The 27,036-nt window shown below is 37.8% G+C and overlaps 1 protein-coding gene across 1 annotated transcript in view; it reads left to right on the top strand.

Moving 5' to 3' along the window:
• The window catches only part of LOC126203669 (serine protease 30), a 121,532-nt gene extending 101,227 nt beyond the window's left edge, over nucleotides 1-20,305 (top strand). The window contains exon 8 of the mRNA XM_049938033.1: nucleotides 19,143-20,305. Coding sequence (XP_049793990.1) covers nucleotides 19,143-19,415 — 273 coding nt within the window. The 3' untranslated portion in view covers nucleotides 19,416-20,305. The remainder of the gene's footprint in view (nucleotides 1-19,142) is intronic.
• The last annotated feature ends 6,731 nt before the right edge of the window (nucleotides 20,306-27,036 follow it).

The following is a 27,036-nucleotide window of genomic DNA, read 5'->3' as shown; positions in this document are numbered from 1 at the left end:
GGGGCAAGGAACAGATGCTTTTCATGAAGAGGAAATTCAGATATTAATTTATTGTACATCTAAATAAAATAGTAAAAATAATGCATAACATTGTTGCTGTGTAAGCAGTGTCAGTTGCTAACAGTAGATCTGAATGTATAAATACGTCACTCTTCAATACAATGTCTGTTCGGAAGATGTTGAGCTCTGGCCACTATGAAAGTCTGTAAATGTTATTCAACTGGCAAACATGCAAAATAGGGCTCAGTGTATGGATGTTCGAACTTAATGACTGCATTATGAAAAGGATCGTTGCTGCTCACCATATAGCAGAGATGCTGAGTGGCAGATAGATGCAATGAAAAGACTGGGCCAAACAGGTTTTCATCAGAATTAGACAACATACACCCACACTCTCACACAAGCACAACTCACACACCATGACTACAGTCTCTGGCAGCCAAGGCTACACTTAAGTACACCCACCACTGGAGCTCCGGAGCTCCCTTAAGAAAGGGATCATGCACATCCACATAGGGACAAATGAACATGGAAAGATCTGTGTGTTCATTTTTCTTGCACGCTGTTTGAGAGTGGAACTATAGAGAAGTAGCAGTGTAATCAGTGGTAGCTGTAGGGAATGTGGCAGTGTAACTGGTAGTGCATATATCTGAAAATGCGGCTGAATGGATTGCGCCCCAGACCGGAGTTTTACTGATGGCCACCTCATTTGTGTATCATATCCATGGCACTCTCTCCCTTATTTCACAATAATACAAAAAGAGCTCCCCCTCTCTGAACTTTGTGATGTGGATCATACACCATTCAGCAATACTCCAGATGAGGGCAGACAAGCATAGTGCAAGCAGTCTCTTTAGCGGAGCTGTTACATTTTCTAAGAGTTCTGCCAATAAATCACAGCCTTTGGTTTGCTTTCCCCACAACATTATTTGTGTGATTGTTCCAATTTGAGTTATTCTTAATTGTAATCCCTAAGTATTTGCTTGATTTACAGCTTTTAGATTTATGTGATTTATCAGATAACTGAAATTTTGAGGGTTCTTTCAGTGCTCGTGTAGACGACTTCATACTTTTCATTACTTAAAGTCGACTGCCACTTTTTGCACCATTTTACTGTTTGTTTTGATCATTTAATGACTTTACAAGATTGCAAATGATATAAGACTGTCTTGGGGAACATAAAATATTATTGAGTAATGGTTGAACTGTGTAAGCATTCACTTGAGCACGAACAACTGCTACAATTCCGCACTGCATTGATAATAGCTTGACACAGGTCGAAATCTGATCTACGTTGTGACTATAAATTTCATATTAAAGCAACTTACTTCTACGACTGATTGCTGCTCTATCTAACCCAAATATTATTTTGTTTTACTCGATGACTGTCTGTTATTTATTATGAACTATGACTTTTCTGACAGGAAATTAGGAATCCAGTCACACAATTGAGATGACACTCCATAAGGACGCAATTTATTTAGAAGCTGCTTGTGAGGTATGGTGTTAAAAGCCTTCTGGAAAACTAAAGCTATGGAATCAGTTTGATGTCCCCTTTCGATAGCATTCACTACTTCATGAGAATAAAGAGCTAGTTGTGTTTCACAAGAAAGATATTTTCTGAATCCATGTTCGCTATTTGTGAATAAATCATTTTCTTTGAAGTGATTTATAATGTTCAAGCACATTCTTACTGCAAATTGACATTAGTGATATGGGTCTGTAATTCAGCAGATTACTCCTATTTCCTTTCTTAAGTATCAGTGTGACTTGTGCAAATTCCCAGACTTCATGAACGGATCTTTCTACAAGCGAGCAGCTGTGTAGGTTTGCTAAGAATGGAGCTATTGTTTCAGCATGCTCTGAAAGGAGTCTGACTGGCATACAATCTGGACTGAAGGCCTTGCCTTTCTTAAGTGTTTTGAGATGCTTTGCTACACTGAGGATATCTACTTCTAAGTTACTCATACTGGCAGCTCTCAATTTGACTCCTGGAATGTTTACTTCACCTTCTTTTGTGAAGGAATTTCAGAAAACCGTGTTTTTTAACTCTGCTTTAGTGTCACTGTCATCAATAACATCACCATTATTATTGTGCAGTGAAGGTATTGATAGTGTCTTGCCACTGGTGTACTTTACTACTTTACATGCAACCAGAACCTCTTTGGGTTGTCTGCCAGATTTCGAGGCAGTTTTGTTATGGAAACTATTAAAAGCATTTTGCATTATAGTAGTTCACACAAAATTTTGAGCTTCCATAAAACTTTGCCACTTTCTAGAGATTTTCCTTCCCCTTTTTTTTTTTTTTTTTTTTTTTTTTTTTTTTTTTTTTTTTTTTTTTTTTTTGCAGTAACCAGTGTTCTCTCCTCTTTTGTGCACCATTGGGAATCAGTACCATCTCTTTTTTTTAAAATTTATTGGTATATATCTCTCAATTGCCACTGACATTATTTCTTTAAATTTAATCCACATCTAGCATATGCTCACATAGATTGTAAGAAATGGAGATTGTCTCTTAGGAATGTGTCAAGTGAATGTTTATCTGCTCTTTTAAATAAATGTATTTATGTTTATTTTTGGTGGGTTTGGATGTTAGATGGTATCCAGTCTAGTTACAACCACTAATCCTTGTATTTGTCATGTGCTCTCTGTTTGGTTAGGATTATTTGTTGCTTGGATGCCAAGTATATTTTTGCAACCATTTATACTTCAAGTGGGCTCCTGAACTACTCATTCAAAATAATTTTCTGAGAAAGCATTTAGTATGATTTTCAATGGCGTTTGTTGCCTACCACTACTTTAAACATGTATTTTTGCCAACATATTGAAGGTAGATTGAAGTCACACCAATTGTATTTCTATGTGTGGGGTACCAATTTCAAATGACACTCAAATTTTCTTTGAACTGTTAAGCAACTGTATCATCTGAGTCAGGGGAACAGTAAAAGGAACCAATTATTAAGTTGTTCCAGTTATAATCCCTACCCATACTAACACACAGGGAGGGACTATCTACTTCAATTTCACTACAACGTAAACTACTTCTGACAGCAATAAACACCCCACCACCAACTGTATTTAATCTGTCCTCTCAGAACAGGGTTAGATCCTTGTAAAAATTTTGGCTGAATTTTTTCCAGCTGTAGTGAGCTTTCCATACCTTAATGATTCAGTGCTTTCTATTAGCACTTGGAGCTCTGGTTATTTTCCAACACAGGTGCGACAGTGCTACAGGTAGTGAGCTGTGCCTTCATCTTGCAAGCAAGGCTGGCAGTAGGTATTACTTCAGTTATGCAGCTGAAACCAGAGAGAATCTCTTCTGATCCAAAGCAACACACATTGTTAGTACTGACATGAGGCACCAGCCACAGCCACCTGCATCTTGTTCTCTTCATGGCATCTGGAAACTCCTATTACACTTCTGGAATAACTTCTCCCAGTATGCACACAGATTGCACACTGAATTCCTTACCCTTCTTTGCAGCCATATCCCTAAGGGGCCCCATTACATGCCTAGCATTGGAGCTCCCAACTACCAGTAATCCCACCCACTGTGAACACCCAGACCTTGCAGGCCAAGATGATTCCTCTGGAACAGGGCAGGTGACTTCATCTAGCTCAGGGACTTCATCACCTGCAGGTAGTGCCCAAAATTTGTTTGCCAGACAAACTGAGGAGGCCCTCTGATTGTAATCAGGTGATTACAGAATTGGTAAAACCTTCCAAATAATTATGAGAAAGGTGTGTACTAAAGAATTGTTGTACAAAAGTAGAATAATAACATTTATTCATTCATAGGTAATGGTAATTTGTTACAAAATGGTTATTCTACTAAGACTATCAGGAATCTGTTCATGGAACACTTCGTATAACATTTGGAAACTGGAAAATATCACGAATTGTGATATTGTGATTTTTACAATACATTTTATTGTATCAGTCATCACATTCTGCAAGAGCTGTTTATGTTGAATATATTCTTAGTTACATTCCTAATTTAGTTCTTATTTTCGAAAAAGTGTGCACAAAGTTACACTTAGTAATTCCAGAAATTCACTGTGGGATGTCATACCAGCTGTATGATGATAAATAACAAGGGGCATTCTACTGATTCTTTCTTTGATGTCATCATTCTTTAATATTACAGTGACCCATAAAAGACCTCCAAATACCTTTTTGAGCTAGTTTTTATGTGAATACATTTGACAAATCTATAGAAATACCCAGAGCACATTCTCTTGTAGTGTAATGCTTGAAGGAGTGTTTATAAACACTGATATATATCTGTTTGTGTAGACGTTTATTTATTTATTAAAGTTCTGCTGTTTTTTAAGAATAGTGTGTGGCTCTTTTTTTAAAAAAAAGAAAAGAAAAGAAAAGAAAAGCTTTGAAGCCTGGTACAGAGAAGGCCCTACCATTTTGAACAAGGTTATACTTCAGTTGTTTGTAACATACTTTAGAAAGATGCTGTTGAGAAGGATACAACTTGCACATAGAAGACTGCAACAAAAAGAAAATGCTTTTGTTATTGTTACTTTTTTTCCATACCTCAGTCAGTAAAAATGGAACCCTTGTAGCATCACTTTGTCGTCTGTCTGTCTGACTGATTGATTGTTAAGACCCCTTTTTCTCAGGTAATGATAGAGGTATCAAGTTGAAATTTATGTTGAGTACTAAGGAGTGCAGTCCCTTGGTGGTGTAAACGTTCCAGGTAAATACAGTCAAAAGATAGGGCCATATATGTCACATATTTGCATACTTACAAACCCAGTGATCAAAACCTATAGATGATTGTTGGTCCTATTGGTGTAGTGGTAAAGTGTGTGCTTGGAAAGAAATGGGAGCATACAGGGATAAGGTAGGGAGAGAGTAGGACAGTTAGGTGCAGTTGGGAAGGTAAATGGAGAGTGAAGGGGGGGTGGGGGAAAGAAAAGAGGAGAATTAAAAAGACTGTGGGTGTTTTGGTGGAATAGAAGGCTGTGTTGTACTGGAGTGGGAACATGGAAGGGGATAATAAGTGGGTGAAGGTCGGTGACCAATGAAGGGGTTATGAGAGCATGAGATATATTGGAGGGAGAGTTCCCTCCTGTACAATTAAGAAAAGCCAGTGTTGGTAGCACACTCAGCAACTGGGTGGTCCAGCTGTTTCTTGGTCCCAGTTTGTCAGTGGTCGTTCATAGACAGCTAGTTGGTTGTCATGGCCACATACAACACAGCACAGTGGTTGCATTAAGCTTGTAGATCACATGACTGGTTTTGCAGGTAGACCTGAATAGGTAATGCTTGTGTGCCTGTTACCAGACTGGAGTAGATGATGGTGGGAGGATGTATCGGATGGGTCTTGCATCTAGGTCTGTTATGGGGATATGATCCCTGAGGTGAGGATTGGGAGCAAGGGTTGAGTAGGGAATGATGAGGATGTTGTGTAAGTTTGGTGGGCAGTGGAATACCACTGTGAGAGGCTTGGAAAAGACAGTGCTCATTTCAGTTCCTGACGAGAGGTAGTCCAAATGCTGGCAGAGAATGTGATTCAGTTGCTCCAGTTCTGGGTGGTACTGAGTCACAAGATGGATACCATACTTATAGGAATTTTGTACTGATGACACTTAACAGTTTCTGTTTTTGATATCTGAATGTTCTTTTCACTATTTCCCTGGATTTGTGGAAATTTAGTGCTACTATCTTATTTTTATAATGCAGAGTGTTCTACCTGTAGGAAAATTTGTAAATAAATTGACCAAATTGAGAAATGCTAAAGTACCCAAGGCACAGGGCATCTTTATCTTCTGAGTGAAAGCTGTACTGTTTCTACAAGTGTGTGATTCTATGGAAACAAATACTTTTTTTTTAACTTTTGAGTAATGTATGAAACTTTGGTGCTTCTTCATTATTACTAATAAGATGCACTGGTTTGTTTTCTTTATGCAGCTTTATTTATGCTTGCTCTGTCAGTATTCAGGACTGCATTACTTTAAGTATCCATCTTTCTGCTGGCTTGAACAAGAAGCATGACACATCTTGTGTGTTTCCTAAGTCACTGTCTTTTCAGATCATCTCTCTTACGTTCTTCATGATTATTGTTATTAATAAACTCAGTCTTCTTTTGCACATATTGTTGTTCACAGCTGACAGTGGTAGTTTTGCTTTTGCAACTATAGATTGCTTCACTTTAGTTTTATCATTAAGACATTTTACAATTCTTTCCTCCTGTGAATTATGGTACTTTATATGCATTTCCTTGTCTAAAATTCATTTAGTTTCAACTGTTATTACAATTTCTGTATATTTTGCAAGCTTAACTAAATTAAATGCTGCCATAAATTCAGCTACAGTACTCTTAACATTGTTGAAACTGAAATGAGTCATAATGTTATGCCGCAATACTTCATTTAGAAAATCTAGTTGTTGACTGACAGTTGAATATCATTTAAGTTCACCACAGGATCATAAAAATTAGGAAACTCTCTTGGTATCGGCAATTCATGCAAAAGTTTACTGTTTGTTTGCTGGCATGGATATAGCGCACTATTCACTGGTTCTTTTTCTCTGTAAGCATCTGTAATTTCCAACCTAATCCAATATTTCTCAGCATCTCTTTTCACTTTCTGAGTTGTGTTTGCCTAAGACAGTATGCCTGGCCTCTATGCATGGTGGTCAGAAACAGTCTAAAAAGTTTGTAAGAGTTTTGCAGGTTGGTTGTGCTGAGAAGTGATGGTTGCGAAAAAAATTTAATATGTTGCACAGTTTTCAAGTTAATTAGCATTGAAGTTAGCCAATCAGTCTGTTGCATGCACAAATTAAAGTGGACTGCCAGAGATGTTGTTGCCAAACATTATTTTTGTTTGGTTTCCTAAAACTGAACAAGAGAGTGACACAAAAGTTGGACATGGGATGGTATTGAGGATTGAACCCAAGCTGAAGGCTGAGTGGTCTTGTGAACTATCATCTATGCTATGAGAACAAGTGATACTAATTGTATCTGGCGGGCTGCTTGGCTAACTTCAGTGCTAATTAACTAGGAAATTGTGCAACATATTGAATTTTTATCTTAACAACTACTCCCTAGCTCAGCGTATCCTCCAATGCCCTTACAGGCTTTTCAGACTGTTTCTGACTATCCTGTATATGGAAGTTACATTTTACATCTCAACATTTATCCTAAATTCACTGTTATTACTAACCACAAAAGTACCATTTGGGACTAAATCTGTTGGTGTGTGAGTCTAAGAATCCTGAGGTCCCTGAAGAATCTTCTGCAAAGTTTTCACTTACCAACTTTAAATGGTATTCTTATTTTGCAATTTGGTAAATTATTTTTGTCTTACTTCATTCATCCAGAAGATTATGCTATAGGATAGTGTTGAATGAGGGTATCGAAAATAATTGTGTCTTCAGGATTTGAGAGAGATTTTTAAGTGCAAAGCAGGTGGAACTTATATTTTTGATTGACTCATCTATAAACTGGTAGTGACACTTCAGTACGTTATTCATCTTGCTAGCTAAGAATGTCACACACTTAGTTACATTTACTGTGCTCTCTTTGATCTCTACTTCTGCTACCTGTGAGTCATATTTGTTGGTTTGGAATTGAATATTGAGTTTTTAGTGAGATTAAGGGTTACACTTTTTGCTGTGAACCCATTGTAAGCTGGTTTCCACATTCCACATTTAATTTCATCCCCCCACCCATGGTATAATTTGTTAATGTGACCTACTTTCTTGAGATATGGCTGCATCCATGGAAGGGGAATATCTTTAGCACCATAACATTTTTGTTTCTCTAGTAAAACTTTATGATCTTCACAATTGAAAACTTTGCCAAGGTCATAGAAAATGACAACGGATAATTTTTTCTGCTTAGTCTCATGAGAATAGAGCTTTTGACATTGTATATTGTTTCCATTCGAGGGACTCCTTTATGGAAGCCATACTGAGCAATATTTAAGAGACTATTGGTGGTAAACCAGTTGAATATTTGGTTACGAGTTATCTCTTTAAGCAGTTTGGGACCACATGAAGGAAAGAAATGAATGTATGATTAGAAGGTGGTTTCTTGTAGTAAGTGCTAACCATAAACAGGCTTCCAACAGAACAATGCTCACAGTATGACAGTTAAAACATGAAAGATAAGCCAGGAAGGTTGACTTTTGTGTTTAGCTCATACCATTATTTAAATAACTCATTCAAATATATAAAATAAGGGAAAGGAAACCACTCACCTATAGCAGATCAATGCATTGAGCACAGAAACATGTAATGGAAATCAGCATTCACACTAGCTTTTGAGCAATAGCTTTTTTCTAGTAACAGTACACACATTCACACACAAAACCACAAATATACCTAAATGTACACTCCACGGCCACAGAAAGACTGATGAATCTTGCTTTGGCCATGGGAGTATACATTTGGCTGTCTGTGCAGTTGTTTGTATGAATCTGTGTAATTTTGCTAGAAAAAGAGCTATTACTGAAAAGCTAGTGTGAATACAGTTTTCTGCTACATGTTTCTGCACTCCATGCATCGATCAGCTATATGTGAGTGTTGCCTTTCTCTTTTTTTACTTATTTACTTCACCAAGGAATTTTCGTTACTGTCATAGCACAGTTTATTGTTCTCATATGCTGATCAGTATAGCTGCTAAAATTATACATTGTGGCAGTTTGCACCCACTGGCCAGAAAGCATTTTGCAATTCTCCTTCAGATGGGCACTGCAAATAGTGATTGATTGAACACGAGGGTTCAGCAACATCTCCTGTAGTAGAATCTCCTATAGATATTAATGAGAGCAGTAAATTAAATGGGGCTGACCTCCATGAATGCTAAATGAAAAGAGTATGGGCCAGCATGATGCTATATTATTCTCCACTTTAATAAATTGATATTACTGATGCACATTTCAGTCTTTTAGGAAGTACACTTAGAACCATTGATTGATTACAGAGGTAAGTTGAGGGGGATGCTGTCAGATCATCACAAGATTTTAGTACATTGGTTGAAATACCATCACAGACTTTTAAGAGAGTCACTGACAGCAGTCTTTTTTTTAAAAAATACAGTTAGAATCAGTGACTGATTACAGAGGTACCTTGAGGAGACACTATCAAGTGAGCACAATTACTGAGTACTTTCAATGTAATACCATCACAGCAAGCAGATTTACTGGTATACACTGACATCTGATTGTTGTAATCTCTTCATCACCACCACCAGCATCATGATCATGATCATGATCATGATGATGATGATGATGATGATCATCATCATCATCTACCTGCTGTCTTCTCAAACTTGCGTATCACTACCACTTATGTTGTTGTTGTGGTCTTCAGTCCTGAGACTGGTTTGATGCAGCTCTCCATGCTACTCTATCCTGTGCAAGCTTCTTCATCTCCCAGTATCTACTGCAACCTACATCCTTCTGAATCTGCTTAGTGTATTCATCTCTTGGTCTCCCTCTACGATTTTTACCCTCCACGCTGCCCTCCAATACTAAATTGGTGATCCCTTGATGCCTCAGAACATGTCCTACCAACCGATCCCTTCTTCTTGTCAAGTTGTGCCACAAACTTCTCTTCTCCCCAATCCTGTTCAATACCTCCTCATTAGTTATGTGATCTACCCATCTAATCTTCAGCATTCTTCTGTATCACCACATTTCGAAAGCTTCTATTCTCTTCTTGTCCAAACTAGTTATCGTCCATGTTTCACTTCCATACATGGCTACACTCCATACAAATACTTTCAGAAACGACTTCGTGACACTTAAATCTATACTCGATGTTAACAAATTTCTCTTCTTCAGAAACGCTTTCCTTGCCATTGCCAGTCTACATTTTATATCCTCTCTACTTCGACCATCATCAGTTATTTTGCTCCCGAAATAGCTAAACTCCTTTACTACTTTAAGTGTCTCATTTCCTAATCTAATTCCCTCAGCATCACCCGACTTAATTTGACTACATTCCATTATCCTCATTTTCGTTTGTTGATGTTCATCTTATATCCTCCTTTCAAGACACTGTCCATTCCATTCAACTGCTCTTCCAAGTCCTTTGCTGTCTCTGACAGAATTACAATGTCATTGGCAAACCTCAAAGTTTTTATTTCTTCTCCATGGATTTTAATAACTACTCTGAATGTTTCCTTTGTTTCCTTCACGGCTTGCTCAATATACAGATTGAATAACATCAGGGACAGGCTACAACCCTGTCTTACTCCCTTCCCAACCACTGCTTCCGCCGGCCGCGGTGGCCGTGCGGTTCTAAGCGCTCCAGTCCGGAGCCGCGCTGCTGCTACGGTCGCAGGTTCGAATCCTGCCTCGGGCATGGGTGTGTGTGATGTCCTTAGGTTAGTTAGGTTTAAGTAGTTCTAAGTTCTAGGGGACTAATGACCACAGCAGTTGAGTCCCATAGTGCTCAGAGCCATTTGAACCATTTGAACCACTGCTTCCCTTTCATGTCCCTCGACTCTTATAACTGCCATCTGGTTTCTGTACAAATTGTAAATAGCCTTTCGCTCCCTGTATTTCACCCCTGCCACCTTCAGAATTTGAAAGAGAGTATTTCAGTCAACATTGTCAAAAACTTTCTCTAAGTCTACAAATGCTAGAAATGTAGGTTTGCCTTTCCTTAATCTAGCTTCTAAGATAAGTCGTAGGGTCAGTATTGCCTCACTTGTTCCAATATTTCTACGGAATCCAAACTGATATCCCACAAGGTCGGCTTCTACTAGTTTTTCCATTCGTCTGTAAAGAATTCGCGTTAGTATTTTTCAGCCATGACTTATTAAACTGATAGTTCGGTAATTTTCACATCTGTCAACACCTGGTTTCTTTGGGATTGGAATTATCATATTCTTCTTGAAGTCTGAGGGTATTTCTCCTGTCTCATACATCTTGCTCACCAGATGGTAGAGTTTTGTCAGTACTGGCTCTCCCAAGGATGTCAGTAGTTCTAATGGAATGTTGTCTACTTCCGGGGCCTTGTTTCGACTCAGGTCTTTCAGTGCTCTGTCAAACTCTTCACGCAGTATCATATCTCCCATTTCATCTTCATCTACATCCTCTTCCATTTCCATAATATTGTCCTCAAGTACATCGCCCTTGTATAGACCCTCTATATACGCCTGCCACCTTTCTGCTTTCCCTTCTTTGCTTAGAACTGGGTTTCCATCTGAGTTCTTGATATTCATACAAGTGGTTCTCTTTTCTTCAAAGGTCTCTTTAATTTTCCTGTAGGCAGTATCTATCTTACCCCTAGTGAGATATGCCTCTACATCCTTACATTTGTCCTCTAGCCATCCCTGCTTAGCCATTTTGCGCTTCCTGTCAATCTCATTTTTGAGACGTTTGTATTCCTTTTTGCCTGCTTCATTTACTGCATTTTTATATTTTCTCCTTTCATCAATTAAGTTCAATATTTCTTCTGTTACCCAAGGATTTCTACTAGCCTTCTTTTTACCTACTCGATCCTCTGCTGCCTTCACTACTTCATCCCTCAAAGCTAACCATTGTTCTTCTACTGTATTTCTTTCCCCCATTCCTGTCAATTGTTCCCTTATGCTCTCCCTGAAACTCTGTACAACTTCTGGTTTACTTAGTTTATCCAGGTCCCATCTCCTTAAATTCCCACCTTTTTGCAGTTTCTTCAGTTTTAATCTACAGTTCATAACCAATAGATTGTGGTCAGAGTTCACATCTGCCCCTGGAAATGTCTTACAATTTAAACCTGGTTTCTAAATCTCTGTCTTACCATTATATAATCTATCTGAAACCTGTCAGTATCTGCAGGCTTCTTCCACTTGTAATGAGGTGTTTATCATTATCTACACTAACATCATAATTATGTGTTAGTGTTACAACAGTATCCAAGTGGTGATAATATTTTTACACTAATACCAGAAAATTGGTGAATGATTTATGTTCTTCATTAATACCATCTTCACGAAGAAAAGTTTGTCATAACTTATCTCAACAATTGCAATCCATTAGCAGCGTAGATTACCAATCGCTGACCCCCCCCCCCCCCCCCCCCCACACACACACAGACTCAGCAGACTCAGCACCATCTCTACTGGTATCGAATGGCATGGCAACATTCAGTGGCTGAATTCAGGACAGCATAATCTGCGGCCTCTAATGGATGACTGCAGATGTTTGCAGATAAATGAATATCACCGGTGGAATAAGGAAACTTTGAATGAGTCCTCACAATATTGTGGCATAAAAGCATTTGATTGAGCCCAAATATTTTCCATGTCAGTGATCTACAGTGATTTTAAGTTCTCCAATTTTACTTTTTTCATGATTCTACACCATAAATTCATTGCCCCTGTGAAAACCCCTTGAGACCAATGCTAACAATTCCCAGATTTTACATTTCTTCCTGGTAAGGTTTACCTTGATTCCAAGTTTTTACTTGACATCTCACTTGACTTCAACCCAATTTCTTCTTATTGACATTTGATGTGATTGCACAAGTTATAAGTGAGTAAACGACAGATGTTTCATACAAGAAATGGTGGTGAAATTAAGGGAATATTTTTAGTCATTATGGTGAGGAGAGATGTGTGAGAGGAAAAGCTTATGAAATTTACGATTGGTGTTGTCAACACAAATTGCAGCATTTAGCTTCACCACACAATTATTATACAACTACTGCTAGGTTGCAGCGGTAATGGAAAAACAAGACTGCTGACGCAAAGTGTTCTGGACCGAGCCAATATGTGACAAAGGGGCCTGGCCACCAGTATTCTTGTGCCACTTATAACTCAGTCTCATCTTTTTGCATGTAATTCTGATGTACTGTATTCAGCAACAGTATCAATCATCAACTTTTAAAATTCAAACACTGAATCTCCAAGAATATGCTTGGTCATAATCAAGGAATCGTTGTCCATTTCTGGCTTGTGTAAGCTCATTGGCTGGCGACTTGTTAAGTCACCCAATAGCCAGCACAGCCACCACACCACACTCACACACATAAAACAAGCTCACCTACTGGATGTGTGGAGAGGAGGAGTGGCCCTTCAGTGATGGGAGTGCAGGTAGGGAAAGCATTTTGTGATGTGCTGAAAATATACTTTTCATGTAGATGATGTGCTGTGGCAGGGATTTCACATGGAAGTAGAACAAGGGTTTTGTGATAGCATATTTTAAAGACTTTCATGTTCAAATCTGACACGATGCAGTTTCAGTAGCTACACACACACTATCCACATATATACTTTGCAGCACACACACCACATACTGTAGATCGTAAAGACTGGCAGCAGCGATAGAGGGCATGAAGTGGAATTTTAACACCTGAGCTTTCTTTCAAATGTACATTTTATGCAGTGTACAGAAATTCATGGAGCCAACTTTTAATAAGCTTGTAATGTCAACCGGGGAAGTAAACTTATTTTTTCACATCTCCATTTCTCTCATCAAGCCTAAAATAGCACTTAAATGGTGGTGAGCATATGAAATGTAGCTTGTAAGAAAATCATTAAACAATAACAGCAATGGTGACAAAATTTGTCATTAAGCAGATGTCTGAATTTATGCTTATGGTTTAACCACTTAGCTGTCGTGATGTTCATTGGTTTAACTCAACATGTTCATCAATTTTAGCTTTTTTTGTGAATGAGCAGAGAGGATCATCTCACAAATACTCCTGTTTTGAATGTATAATTTGTAGTCGTATCATGTCACAAAACAGCTTAATTACCTTGTACCCAGTTTTTACTTGCTGTTACATGTTTGTGATTTTTTAAGAACTGATGAAATTCATTGCCATAAATTACTGTATACACTTTGTACTGTACATCTAATTTCCTTCACTAAGACAGATTTTTCGCAAAGTATCTAATCCCTGGAGTCCTCGTCTGCTTTTCAGCTTCTGTACTCTTAATAGATTTCGTGTCTATATACTATTCAGTAGATAACATGTTTACTTAGGATATATGAGTCCCACTATCATACACTTATTTGGCTTATGTTCTCTATCATTACTCATATCTCCTTCTTATGTACACTTGATATACAATTATCATAGTTCCTATATATCTATCCCCCTACAACACTTGGCATTTCTCACATCTTTCTAATCTGTTACCTCATTGTTTGTGTATCCATCTCTTTTTGTATGTAGGCGGACGTGTGTTCGTGTAGTCTGATTCTTAGGCCTTCTTATCGAAAGATAAGATGTAGGTTAATAGAAACAATGGGAAGTAGGAAGGGTGTCTATGATAGAAGTATGTGAATATGGAAAGAGGGAAAAAAATAGATAGGTCCTCAAATGAGAAGTAAGAAAAGAAATAAATAGAAATGGTTGCCAAGATCAAAGAAGAGAAATAAGATAGCCCCAAAGACAGGAAACCCTTCCCACACCCCTTTCCCCAGGATCCCTACCTCACAGGTACTTGAGTGAGAAGCCAGAGGAGGTTTGGTGTTCAATTGTCTCCTACAGCACTGACATTCCCACATTCACCCTTGAGGTCCCCAAAGGAAATCTTAGCAACCCTATGGAAATGGCAAGTGATGAAGAATCAGTCACGCTTGTTCACGAGGGTTATTTGAAAGGTGTGGTGTGTGTTTTGTGTTAGTCATGATTTATGTGTTCTCGTAATGCTGTTATCCGCAATACCCACCCCTTTCAAACTGATACAAACCCTCCCACCTACATCACATCTCATAAAACGTATACAATATTTTGAACAAAGTAGAAAATTATATGCTACAGTATCACCATTATTTAATTAGTCATCCAATATTATACATTCTGCTAATATAATATTCACTTCCGTTCATTAAGACAAATATGCATTAGGAAATATAAATTTGAACTCCGGCCCAACTATGGCAGTACATCTGACAAAGAATAATGCAGTTGTCCTAAGGCGAGCTCAGCAAGGATGGAAACCTCGTGTAGAATAAAAAAGGCAAAAGCTGGCTTGACTGTATTACACTCAGCCTGAGAATAGTATTCCTTTGACCAAGGGAGATAAGAACTGACCAGGCACCTAATATACCCTGTCCCAAGGTTGTGCCAAATGACTGAGATCAGAGACAACATGTGTACTAATTTATGCCTCATGCTGCAGCCGAGCAAAGTCAGGACATCTAACTGACTGGAAGAAGAAAATGTCTTACCAGGAGAAATTTTGGATGATGTAATCACAAATTCTCATTGGCATGGTTTTTTCCAGTACCTCTAAGTGTGGGATGATAGAATAGTTTAAGAGTTTGGGGGAATTCAGTGCAAGAAAATTATTACTGAAGAAACACTGAACACAACTCAGCACCCGACGGTTGTCACTCCACCTGTCAACTAAGAATGTTAACGTCCCTGGGGGATAGATGACTCTGCCTAGATCCCATGGATCTGATATTAACTTCACTGGAGCAAGTGCAGACCAATACTTCTCTTTACATTTCTTTGGACATTTCTTCCATTGCAAAACACAAAACAATCACCACTCCACTAGGTAGCACCACATTAGGTGAAGTTATTCTATATTCTACTCTATCCTGGATAAGTTTGAATCCTTTCCACAAGTCATCTATAACCTTGCTAGTATCATTAAGTTTGGAAGAAGCAGTAGTCAAAATGCTTCCAGAGGTAACTTTTCAATCTATAATTTATTCAAATGGTTCTGCCAAACTATTTACATTTATAATGTTGGAGTTTCTCTCTATTGTTTCTCTCTGAAATTTCTTTCCACAGTATCTTCTCATGTATTCATGCCTGTAATTTGTGATTGGATAATTGGCATCAACTTCTCTTGCTTATCAATGCTCTCTCTTACAGTATGTAATCTCTGCGTTACAGCATCGAACTTAACATTACATACATTTTCAAATGATCCTAATCTTTCATTGATTTCAGTTTCTACCGTATTACATTTTTCCTCAATATCAAATTCCAACCATTTTGCTAAATCTTGGATTTTATCATTCTATTTATGACTAAAGTCAGTGAATAGTTTATTTACATGAATATTTAAAGAACTCGTTAATTCTTTCTTTAAATCTAATTTCAAATTTTCAACTTTACTGTTTAGCGTGTCAGATTCAGTCTTTAGTAAACCTATATTTGTTGCTTGACTATTCTAGTTTCACTCTGGTCATTTAGAACTTCACTTTGAGCATTTAAACTAGAATGTACCAAACCTATTTCTTTCCTTAGAGTTTCATTCTGAGCATTTAATCTAGAATTTAAAGTTTCATTTAATTGTAAACTCTGGGCTTCTAGTTTATCATTTAGTTCCTTTCTTAAAACCGCTGAATCTGCACTCTGTGAATCTAATTTAGCATTTTGAGCTTTGATTAGGTTTACTAACTCAGACCAGTCTGGCATTTCTCTACTGACTCTCATAGCCATAGCTGGTTCTTGAGTGCTTTCCATTTGTTCTAAGTTATCCATATTCTTATTAGCTTCAGACCTAGTAATCATTTTTAAAAAATCAACTCTAATAACTACAGTAATATTGTTCACTTAACAGTTCTTACTAGTTTGTACTAAAACAATAAAGTTCTGTTTCACGCATCGGCGGGCAGATGTGTAACCACACTGGTGAACAGCAGCTGGTGCCAGTGGCATTTGTTGTTGGTTTCTACGTAGGCATTGGTGAGCAGATGTGGAAGCAGGTCAGAATCGGTGGATAGCAACTGGTGCCGGCGGCATCGGATGCTGGTTTCTGCATCTGCTTACCCACTATGTGGGAGAGCTGTATACTCCCTACACCAGATCTTCTCAGTCAGTTGTTCTCAGCGTATCTCTTCTTAGTCTAATACATTGAGATCTTTTCTCCGTTATTTTATCATCATTACTTTCTTACGTCTTTCCTTTTTCGCGTTTACCAATTTCCACCATTTGAATTTTTTGGCAGAATCCAATTCTGTGAACTGGTTCTTTTGTCTTGTTATCCTTGGTTGCTGTGGCAACACATAATATCTTCTTGTCTAGTTTTCATCTCAAAAGTCCTGTTTTCTTCTGTCCTTTCACACAGGTCGCCACATTCTAACGCTATGGATGACTTGAAGTGGTGAAGTATGTGTGTAAAATCTCACTTCTTTAATGATATGACTTACTTGAGATGATCAGCCAACTTTCCTTGATGGTTAGCTTGTTGCCTTTCCTCTTCTTCTCCAAAGTATATCTGCTCAGAACAGGAATTTCTCAAGACTCCTTCTATTTATAAAAATAAGCAGACATATGCAGTTTCTTTTGCTTCACTTCACAATATATATTTGAACATCAAACTTTTACAAAACTCCTTCTCCACATAAACAAACACTATCAAGTAAGTCTCTTCGCATGTCCAAAGGTTAAAAACAGAGTTCATTTACACATAAGAAAAGGTTGGCTTAAAACCCAAGTCCATTCTCGTTCTGAATCTGAATACACGATTTATCCTTTCAGAGTCCAAAACGATCATTAATTAACAATACTTCCACTATCCTTCTGTTTTTTTCCACTACAATAGTCAAATTCATAAAACAGCAAATAAGTCATAAACACTCCTTGTTCTTTCACTACAGCTTCCACAGCACAACCACAAACACATGTCGGTGCTGTTTGACTGCCATGTCTGTAGTCGTCTCACAATAAACTTCAAACCTGCATAGACAGACAGGTGATGTGCAGTAAACAGGCTCTCTCTCACTTACTTTTAAAATATCATGTGTTTGAGATGGTAGAAGGCTGTGTGGTTCTAGAATTTACATGGAAATTCTCGAAACACTACACTATACAGATTTCTAGCTCTCAAGTTTTAATAATTTGATAGTTGGGGCCATGTATGTGAAGGGTGATAAAATGTTACAGCAACATTGTGTTGTGACAAAATATTCACACATGTTTAAAGCTTGATCTGTTCACATAGTTGATTTAGCAAACTTGCAACTTTTACCACTTTTGGTTTATAGTTTTTGGTACGTATGGGTTGTAGAGGATAAAAAAATTTGCTATGAAGGTGAAAGTTTTAAGCATTTGTATCTCAAAGGATTGCCTGATCCATACTTTTATTAGACACAAAGAGCATTCTTTTCTCTATAAAATATCAAAGTTCCAAGCTAATTTTCTCTCTCTGAAGGTGTACAAATGTTTTCAAATCACTGTTTCAGGGAAGAATATGCCATTATTGCACACTTTGTAAGATTTCAAATTGTCAGTCAAAGAGACAAAAAAATTGTAATGGTTTATTATATTTTTATTCATCTTTGTTGTGATACAAAGAAGCTGGTATAAGTTGTTGAACAGCCATCTTCAGATGTGCAAAAACCGAAGGGAAATGGTTATGTCAGGAAGGTCACACTGGTGAAAACTCAAAGTGTAACAAATTAAAAAATTGTTCAGTAACTGAAACCAGTTATGTAATTGCTTCTTTTTATTGTGATAAAGACAAACTTATAGTGATCACACAATTTGTTGGGAAGCAATTGTAAATGGATGCAGACATTCAGTCTCTCTCCAGTAAGAAGTGAAGCATGGGAGTTATTCCACAATTTTTGAACTTTTTTAACTTTATTGTTAAGAAAAAGCTATTCATAGTTTAAAAAACATAATTAAATTTTATTTTTGCTAGTGGCTGGTCTTGCTAATGCTTTGAGGATGTTATGGATACAGAAAGTGAAATAACTTTACATTGTGTACTTTGCCATATGCTGACCTATAATTCTAACAAAAGGCTACGAAATGTCGGAGACATAGAGAACCACTGTTTAATTATTCTTGCAAGAGTCTTTAATTTGTCTTCACCAAAATCCACTTTCTTGGCAAAATTTCAAACTCTGCAAAAATGTTTTGAGATAAAAGAGCTTAAAAGCCACATATTTTTGCAGATTTTTTTTTGTTAGCTTCACCACACATGCCTGAAATTATAAAACCAAAAGTGATAAAACTTGCAAGGTTTACAAATACGGTATTAGAATACTTGAGTGGAATTTTGCTCCAACAAATTTTGATTATGTGCTGTGCTGAGAGGAGAAACAACAGTGAATTAAATGAAATACAACTTACAAAACTTTGCACAGTGAAAACTTTACTTAAGAGAATCCTGATTTCCATGTGCTGAACAGGAGGGTAGTTGGGACTACATGTAATGATGTAAAACTATGAAATCAGATAAAAAAATGTTCTCTCTCACTCTCTAGGTTCCTATAGCTCGCTTGGAGTTATGTCGTCGAGTATATCGTGAATACCGGATTACAGACAACATGTTTTGTGCTGGTTACCTCAACGGCCGACGTGATAGCTGTGCTGGAGATTCAGGAGGTCCCCTTCTCTGTCGCTCTCGAGGGAGATGGACAATATTCGGAATAACAAGTTTTGGTGAAGGCTGTGGCAAGAAACGACGTTTTGGTATTTATACACGTCTCTCCAATTATGTTGAGTGGATACGCGATGTCATTGGCAATGGACATTAGTCTGATAGCGCCCACAGAGACCTTTGTTCTGTGTCTTAATACTGCATTGCCTCTCTTATTGCTCTGTGCACTTGTGCCAGTAAACTGAGCTGAAGCAGACACTTCTGAATAAGAAGAAAATTGAATCCATCAAATATTTTTATTAGTGGCTGTATCAGCCATGATAATCATCTCACGAAACAAAAAAGAAGCATTATTTGCTTAATGTAGACATGTTGGTATGGTCCTCATGTAGACTGAAAGTGAAAAGTTTTCCCATTTCCAAAATGTGAATGTAATGTTAAGGTGGAAGTTGATATGTCTTCCCCCTCATCAATATCAGTGATAAGATGATTTGTAAAGTTTTCTGTAATATATTTATTGTTTTTATCCTTAAGATGGTCCTGAAGTGTTTCTAGTGTTGTGCCATATTCTCACCTCAGGAAAGATATTTATTTTGTGTTTATTTCTGTGATTTCTCTCTAATTACTGTTAATAACCTGCATTTGCTTTCTAAACAACATAAGTGAAATCTGATTTTTGTCATTGTTAAAATGCAGTAGATGAGTGTGTACAAAGCAATGCACTTACAGTATTGTGAAAAAAGCAAAAATATGTAATGAATATCTTTCAGATGTAGTTTCCACAGACTGTATGTCAGAGATAGAATCAGTATAAAAATTATTATTTATTTGAGAGAAACATTACTAAAATTCATTTCTTCAGTTATCTTTGAGAGTAAATAATGTCTGTGAAATTGTTATGTTTTAGATTGTTTGTATTATTATTATAACAAATTCCACTCACTTTCCTCCATTAGCAAATTTGTAGTGGATAATGATTTCCACATTCACAGACTGCCTTGTAACAGAATTTTCAACAATAATAGCCTATCCTAGAAACCAGTTAAATTTTGTCTTAATTTCTTTCTTTCAGTCCTCTAACATCCTATTCCAGATGTATTTAATGCCATCATTTATCAGTTTATTGTCTCTATCTCTAGCCTGTTTCCTGTGTATCTTATGGTAAAAAAAGGTCCTGGTGGAATGTAAGTAACTGAAGAAAAGTATAACAACTCACCGAACAGTAGGCATGATTAGTTTCAAAAGGCACTATCTTTGTACAGGTAGTAGTTTTGTGTGTGTGTGTGTGTGCGTGTGCGTGTGTGTGTGTGTGTGTGTGTGTGTGTGTGTGTGAATGAGGAAACTAATAAATCAGTCCATTCCTACTGCTTATGATGAAGATTAGAGTATTCAAAAGAAATCTCCATCTAATCATACAATGTAGACTTTCACAGCCACTGTCTTCTTCAGTTAAAACTTTCAGGGTAAGTGGCCATAGTTGATGTATAAAACAGCTTTCAGATGTAGCCATTTTACCTTGGAAGATGTGTCCCACAGTTGGAAATGAAATGTCATGAACTATTGACCATGGCCTTACAGCGTGGAAATGTTAACTGAAGAATCTCCATCTGTTCCCATTTTTGGCCATCTCAAATCTCTGTCCAGCCTTTCCCCTTCATCTCTGCTTCCCTCACCCCTGCCCCCCCCCTCCCACCCCCACCACCACTCCCTTGTGGTGCATTTTCAAATGTGTGTTGTGTTTTTAATATGTTCACCTAACTATTCGCTCCCACATAGCTCAATCTAATTTTCTTAATATATGCCCTAGCCAGCTTAATTTTCTCCTATTTTATTCTGGTCACTTTCCTGTACTCTGTTGAAGAGAAATAAAAACATAACTTCTTGGTGTGATGACAATAAAAACAGAAATTAGAAACTGTCTATTTGAACACAAGCATTGATACAGCCAGTGAGAAATTATTGTAAACTGACACTGACAGTAGTATACTAGAGTTAGAATTTCAAGTTGTGCCTACCTGGCACATGTAGTCTCACATTGAAGAAACGTTAAAAGTTGGTCCATATATGTGTATAAGTGTGTGAAATGCACAGATGTTTTACTTATCCAAATTTGTAACATCCTTCTAAACTATTGTACCAAAAATGAACTCTGCATTGGCAGTTTATCAATCTCAGAATAGTGAAAATTGTGAAGCACTACAAAAAAGGTACCTGCTTGGGCAACTAACAATGTAATAGTAGTGTGGTATGGAGGCGCATGTATGTGTGGGGAGGGGGGGGGGGGTTCAGCCCACCACTTGGAGCTGCTACTTCTTATTAAAGTAGCATCTTAGTTGGCCTTACAAAGCTGAGTGTGCACTGTTCTCCCACTGAGGTGAAACTGCGGCCAGTAATGGGGACCGAACCTAGCTCCTCCACAGAAGTGCCGATTACTCAATTATGGAGATGGGCAGTACCAAAAGCAAATACATGGATAAATTTCTCAGCAATGTTTCAGTTATGTTAAGGATAAATCTGATTGGCATTTTTATGTTGATTTCATATTGTGGCTGGGACATGGACCCACTACTTTGTCAGAAATGAAACAGAAACCAAATCAACTGATGGAAGCTCCTTAGATGCTCTGAAAATGGTATGGCCAGTGTTTGATGAATACAAAATGAATTATTCTTGTTGAATATCTTGCTAAGGCTAAAACAGCCATACTGCAGTGGATAAAAAAGTACATTGAAAGTGGCACGGTGCAAAAAAAAACAAAAAAAAAAAAACACATTTGTGATGACATATGTTCCAGAATCATTCTAAAGGGATGGATATCACCACTGAGAAATATTAGGCAAAGTGAAATATCCTAAAAGGGGACTGCATTCACATGAAAACCACTGCCCCTCGCTGCCAGGTTGAGAAATTCTCACCTTCTTTTGTAGCCATCATACTGCTTTGACAATATGCAGGGGAAGGCGTGTGTCATGATAGTGTGTGATTTTACATTTGTTGATTCACTCATTCATACACTCTTATGTTGTGCTCCATAGGTCCCATCATAGATGAGAGCATTTAAGGATGCAGAATGAGTGGAGGTATTAACAGGCGGAAACAACTGCTGGCTACTTCTGTAAAATGTACTAAAAAGTATGATTAGTGCCAGCCTACTTCTACTTACAAATATGGGGATTACTTCTAGATTGTATTGTATAATTATGCTGAAGAACAGTAGTTTGGTTGCCTTAGATCTGTCACTTGTTTGACTAACTTTTGACCTCTGAATACAAAAATAACCACGGTTTTTGCCTGTCACAGCAACTTTTTTAAGTTGCAGTTTAAGTTGTCTCAAAAGTCATACAGAATGAGCATATAAAGAAAAATAAAGGGAAAACTAACCAGATATACTGATTGCAAAGAAAAGTTGTTTTCATACTCCATGTTAAGTTGCATTCATACAAACTGTAAAGTTTTGTTATTTAAGGACAAAGGAGAGTCAGAGCACCTAGTGATGCACTGAATGAACAAACAAACATGCAACATATTCCACATAAGAAGGTGCTAAAATTTAACAAACCAGGAAGAATTCATATTTCAACAGTAAATATTAATTCTCTAAGGAAAATTGGTAAATTGAAACATTTAACTGATGTCTTAGATCAACAGAATGTAGTTATCACAGCCCTTCAAGAGTTACGCAATACTGACCAGGGCATCATCAAATCAGGAGGATATCGACTTTATAAGGGACCACCAGGAGAAAGGGTAATAGAAAATCTTCCCTAATTCATTGTGGGTTTGTTGGTACACAATAGAATATTGGATTCCATTGAGGATTTTTCATCCAATTCCTCAAGAATGGCATTGTTAACAATTAAGGTGGAAAACAAAAGATACACACTGATAAATATTCATGCTCCTACTAATGTTAAAAATAGAACTGACAAGGATAGAACAGGAAAATTCTGGGATGAACTTTATCAACTAGTAAGGACCATACCGGAAACTAACATTAAAATTCTGCTTGGAGACTGTAATGTGAAGATAGGATGAGAGAAGAAATTTCGAGATGTGGTGGGGCGATGGCCAGTGCATAAACTTACAAACAAGAATGTGGAACAGTTAATTGAATTTTATACTACAAATGGATTGCTTTTGAAGACAACCAGGTTTAAGAGAAGACCACATAAGTTAATGACATGGAAATGTCCTAACGTCAAGCTAGGAGAGTTCCAGATAGATCACATGGCCATGGATCAGAAATTCCATAAGGAAATCTATAATGTTAAAGTGCTGCGTGGTGTCGATGTTGATTCAGACCACTACATTTCAAAAATTAAAATCAAACTGACACCTAACAGAAAAAACAAACCTCAAAAGTTAGATACAAAGAGAACATATGACCCTAGTTATATTATTAATAATCAGATATATTATGAGAGATCAAGAATACCTTTAAGTGACAATCTAGAAGCCACTGTCAATAAATTAAAAGCCTAATTTGGACGAAAGCCCTTTTGGTTGAAAGCTTACTTGTCTGTGTGTTGCACCTATCTGTGACTCAACATCTCCACTATATGGTGAGTAGCACTCTATCCATTTCATAACATTGTCAAGGTTAAAATTCTTGCTTATAGCTTCTTCTGGAGTGTTTAATATGTGGACATTCTCACTTGATGTTCCAGCAGTAGTCAGCCATCATATATACATCTCATCTACCTTGATATTGTGCCTCCATGACCGAATCTTGTTGGAATCACTTAGCCTTGTCATCACTGACTGCACGAAGATCTTCCAGGAAGTCAGCAAGACGGATATGTAAAAACGCAATTTCATGCTCATATTGCAACCAAGCATTTGAATCTGTCCAAGAGTTGCAGGACAGTTTTAGTGTAATTCTGTGCTTGTGTATTTCCAAGAAAGTATTTGACAATGTTTCTGAATGACTATCAAACTTTCTTTTCAAGTACTGTCTTTGTTCTAATAAAATGTTCATATTTTAATGATCTGCTGAATCTGTGGACCATCAAACACATTGGTGTTTATCTATTCGTATGATAAGTTATGAAATGGTGTAAAGAGACACTTGAAATGATCTTCTGTAACTGAAAAAGCTTTAACAAATTGTTTCATAAGGCCCAGTTTGGAAATATCCATGTTACTGGCCAATGAGAAAGCAGATCATATTAACACCAATACACATGATCCATTTATGCACGTGATATTGCAACGAATCAGTGACACTCTTTATGTCTTCATATTATTCATGTAAACAAAATGAATGGCCTGTTGCATGTTGGGACTGCACCAAATAAATTACCACCCTTTCGAGCTGTCGGTGAACAATTGCTGTTCAATTTTGTTATAGACTGAAATTCCCAATTCTTATATTAAAGCATGTATGTTGTGGCAATGCACAAATCCATCATCACCTCAAAAGTATTGCAGAAATGCATTATCTCTTGATCAAAAGTAGGATAGCTTAACTTCTTTTACAAGTAAGTTTTTCTCATGCACTCGTGATAGTAACAGTTCTGAAGTGCTTTTACATAGAATCAAATCTCATTTCACATCATTCAGCTCATGCTGTTCAAATCCCTTACAAACTGAATTATCTTCAGAAACAAAATTTTCATCATTGGGATCATGTCGACCCTCACCAGACTTGTATGCCAGTATTTCCAATGAGGCTAATTCTTTGAACACTGGCACTGGGACCTCATATGAAAGAAACACTGGGCATATAGCTGATGGGAAGCTAGGATTATTTTACATGTGTCTTTCTTCTTGTATCCTGATGTTTTCACTGTACAAATGTAGCTAAACTGTTAGAGACCAAGGTGATACCAGGTAGTGAGCCAGGTGCTCATTTGCAGCTGGTTCCTTCACGGAAATAGTCAGAGGACTAGGGGCATGTTTGGATGTGGCACAGGAGATCTGTTTGTCGACTAGGTTTGGAGGGTGACCCCTATCTGTGAAGATCTTAGTATGACATTGAGCACACTATGCAAGAAACTTCTCATCTGAAGATGTGCCATCGGGGTAGTCAGGTTGGATTGGAGAGACTTTAGTGAGGAGGTGCTATTGATAGTGTGCTTGATATGAATGTAGGTTTTTATGGAGCTATAGGAGAGGTGGACTACTGCATCCACAAAGTTGGGGCACTGGGTTGACAAGTACCAGATAAAGGAGACAGGCGCAACCTTGTGAAGGCTGCACAGAAATGGTAATAGTGTCTTGGTCCTGGCTTCATATCATGAAGATATAAACCTGAAATATGCAAGAGTCAGTCATGTTGACAGAGATAGTGTTCAACAGTGGCAAGCCATGGGATTTTGGGGAGTAGTAGTGGTGTATGGGACTGGCATCAGAAGTAATGAGTAGGAATCCAGGTAATAATGGGTTGGGAATGATAGAGAAGTGATGAAGGATGTGGTTTGTGTCTTTGATATGGAAAACTAGACTGTGTGGGTGATTGATTGTAAATGTCAATAAGAACTGAGATTTTTTGTGTAAGATCACAGTAACCAGCTAAAAGTGGGCATCCAGGATGGTTAGATAGTTGGGTTTTGGGAAGTATATAGAAGACAGGTGTGTGGAGGACCAGTTGGGGTGGGGAGGGGGTGGATTCAGTGGAAAGGTTCTGGTATGGGCCTAACGTTTGAGTAGGGACTGAAGGTTATGTTGGTTATCTAGGTAGGGATCCCTGTGGCAGGACTTTTAGGTAGAAAAATCTGGCAGTTGGTGGATAGCTTCTATTATCTATCATTGCAGTTTATCATAACAGTGGTAGAGCCTTCGTCTGCAGGAAGAGTCATCTAATCAGTGCCTGCCATAAGGTTGTGGATGGCTGTCCCTTCCTCTACTGAGAGCTTTGTGTTATTGAGAAGGGCATAGGAAAGTGGTGTGAGGCTAGGTAGAAGGTAAGGAATTCCTGGAACTAATGAGGGATTGGTTTGGTGGGAGTGGACAAGGGGTTATGGTTGGATGGAAGATCAGCTTTGGCTTCTGGTTGGTGACAAAAAGATGTTCCCACTGTAGGGATCAGAAGGAGGAGAGTAGATCTTTCAAAAGTCCATACTGATTGAATTTGGGTATGGGGCTGAAGGTATGACATCAGGATTGTACGAACTTCTCTGGGGCTGAGGGTTTTGGTAGATTTATTGACAACAATGTTTTAGATTTGTTTCAGTTGTTGGTTTTGTGAAATGCCTCACTGGATGAGGAAGATGGAGAAGGTCAGCAAGGCAGGGAGAGGGTTCTATGGGGGTTGATGGGAGGGAATTGGGGAGGGAGGGAGGATTTCATTGGGTGTAGGAGAATTTCTTTTGGACAGTGATGCTATGAGAAATATGTCAGTAAATTGGAAAATTTTTGGAGATGGTTTCTGCAGTGGTGTGCCTGTTGTCAGAAGGCAAGGTATCACTGGCAGATAGTGTGTACGTAATTGGGATTCCATGGTGGCAGTATCTTTTGGAGGGGGCAGAGGTGATTCAGTGATGCATGTCCAACTTAGTTTGTTGCTCTAGGATTAGATTTCTGATGGTCACATCCTTTGCCACAGCATCAACTACTTACCATTGTGCTTGACAATGAAGAACATCCCACCCACAATCCCTCCCACCCCTTCAAATGTGCTATTTGCTATTACACTCAATCTACAAAATATTATGGTCCATCCTTATCCTACACCTATTCCAACCTCTTGCTGCAAGTGTCACAGGCTTGTAGAAAACGCGGGTGGAACCACTGTCTGATACACTTTTTCACTGTATCCCATTCTACATGTAAAAGTG

Source organism: Schistocerca nitens, chromosome 9, assembly GCF_023898315.1.
Source record: "Schistocerca nitens isolate TAMUIC-IGC-003100 chromosome 9, iqSchNite1.1, whole genome shotgun sequence".
In the NCBI taxonomy this organism is placed as follows: Eukaryota; Metazoa; Arthropoda; class Insecta; order Orthoptera; family Acrididae; genus Schistocerca; species Schistocerca nitens.
Note: the sequence above shows the minus strand (reverse complement) of the source record. Positions and strands in the feature narration are given on the sequence as shown.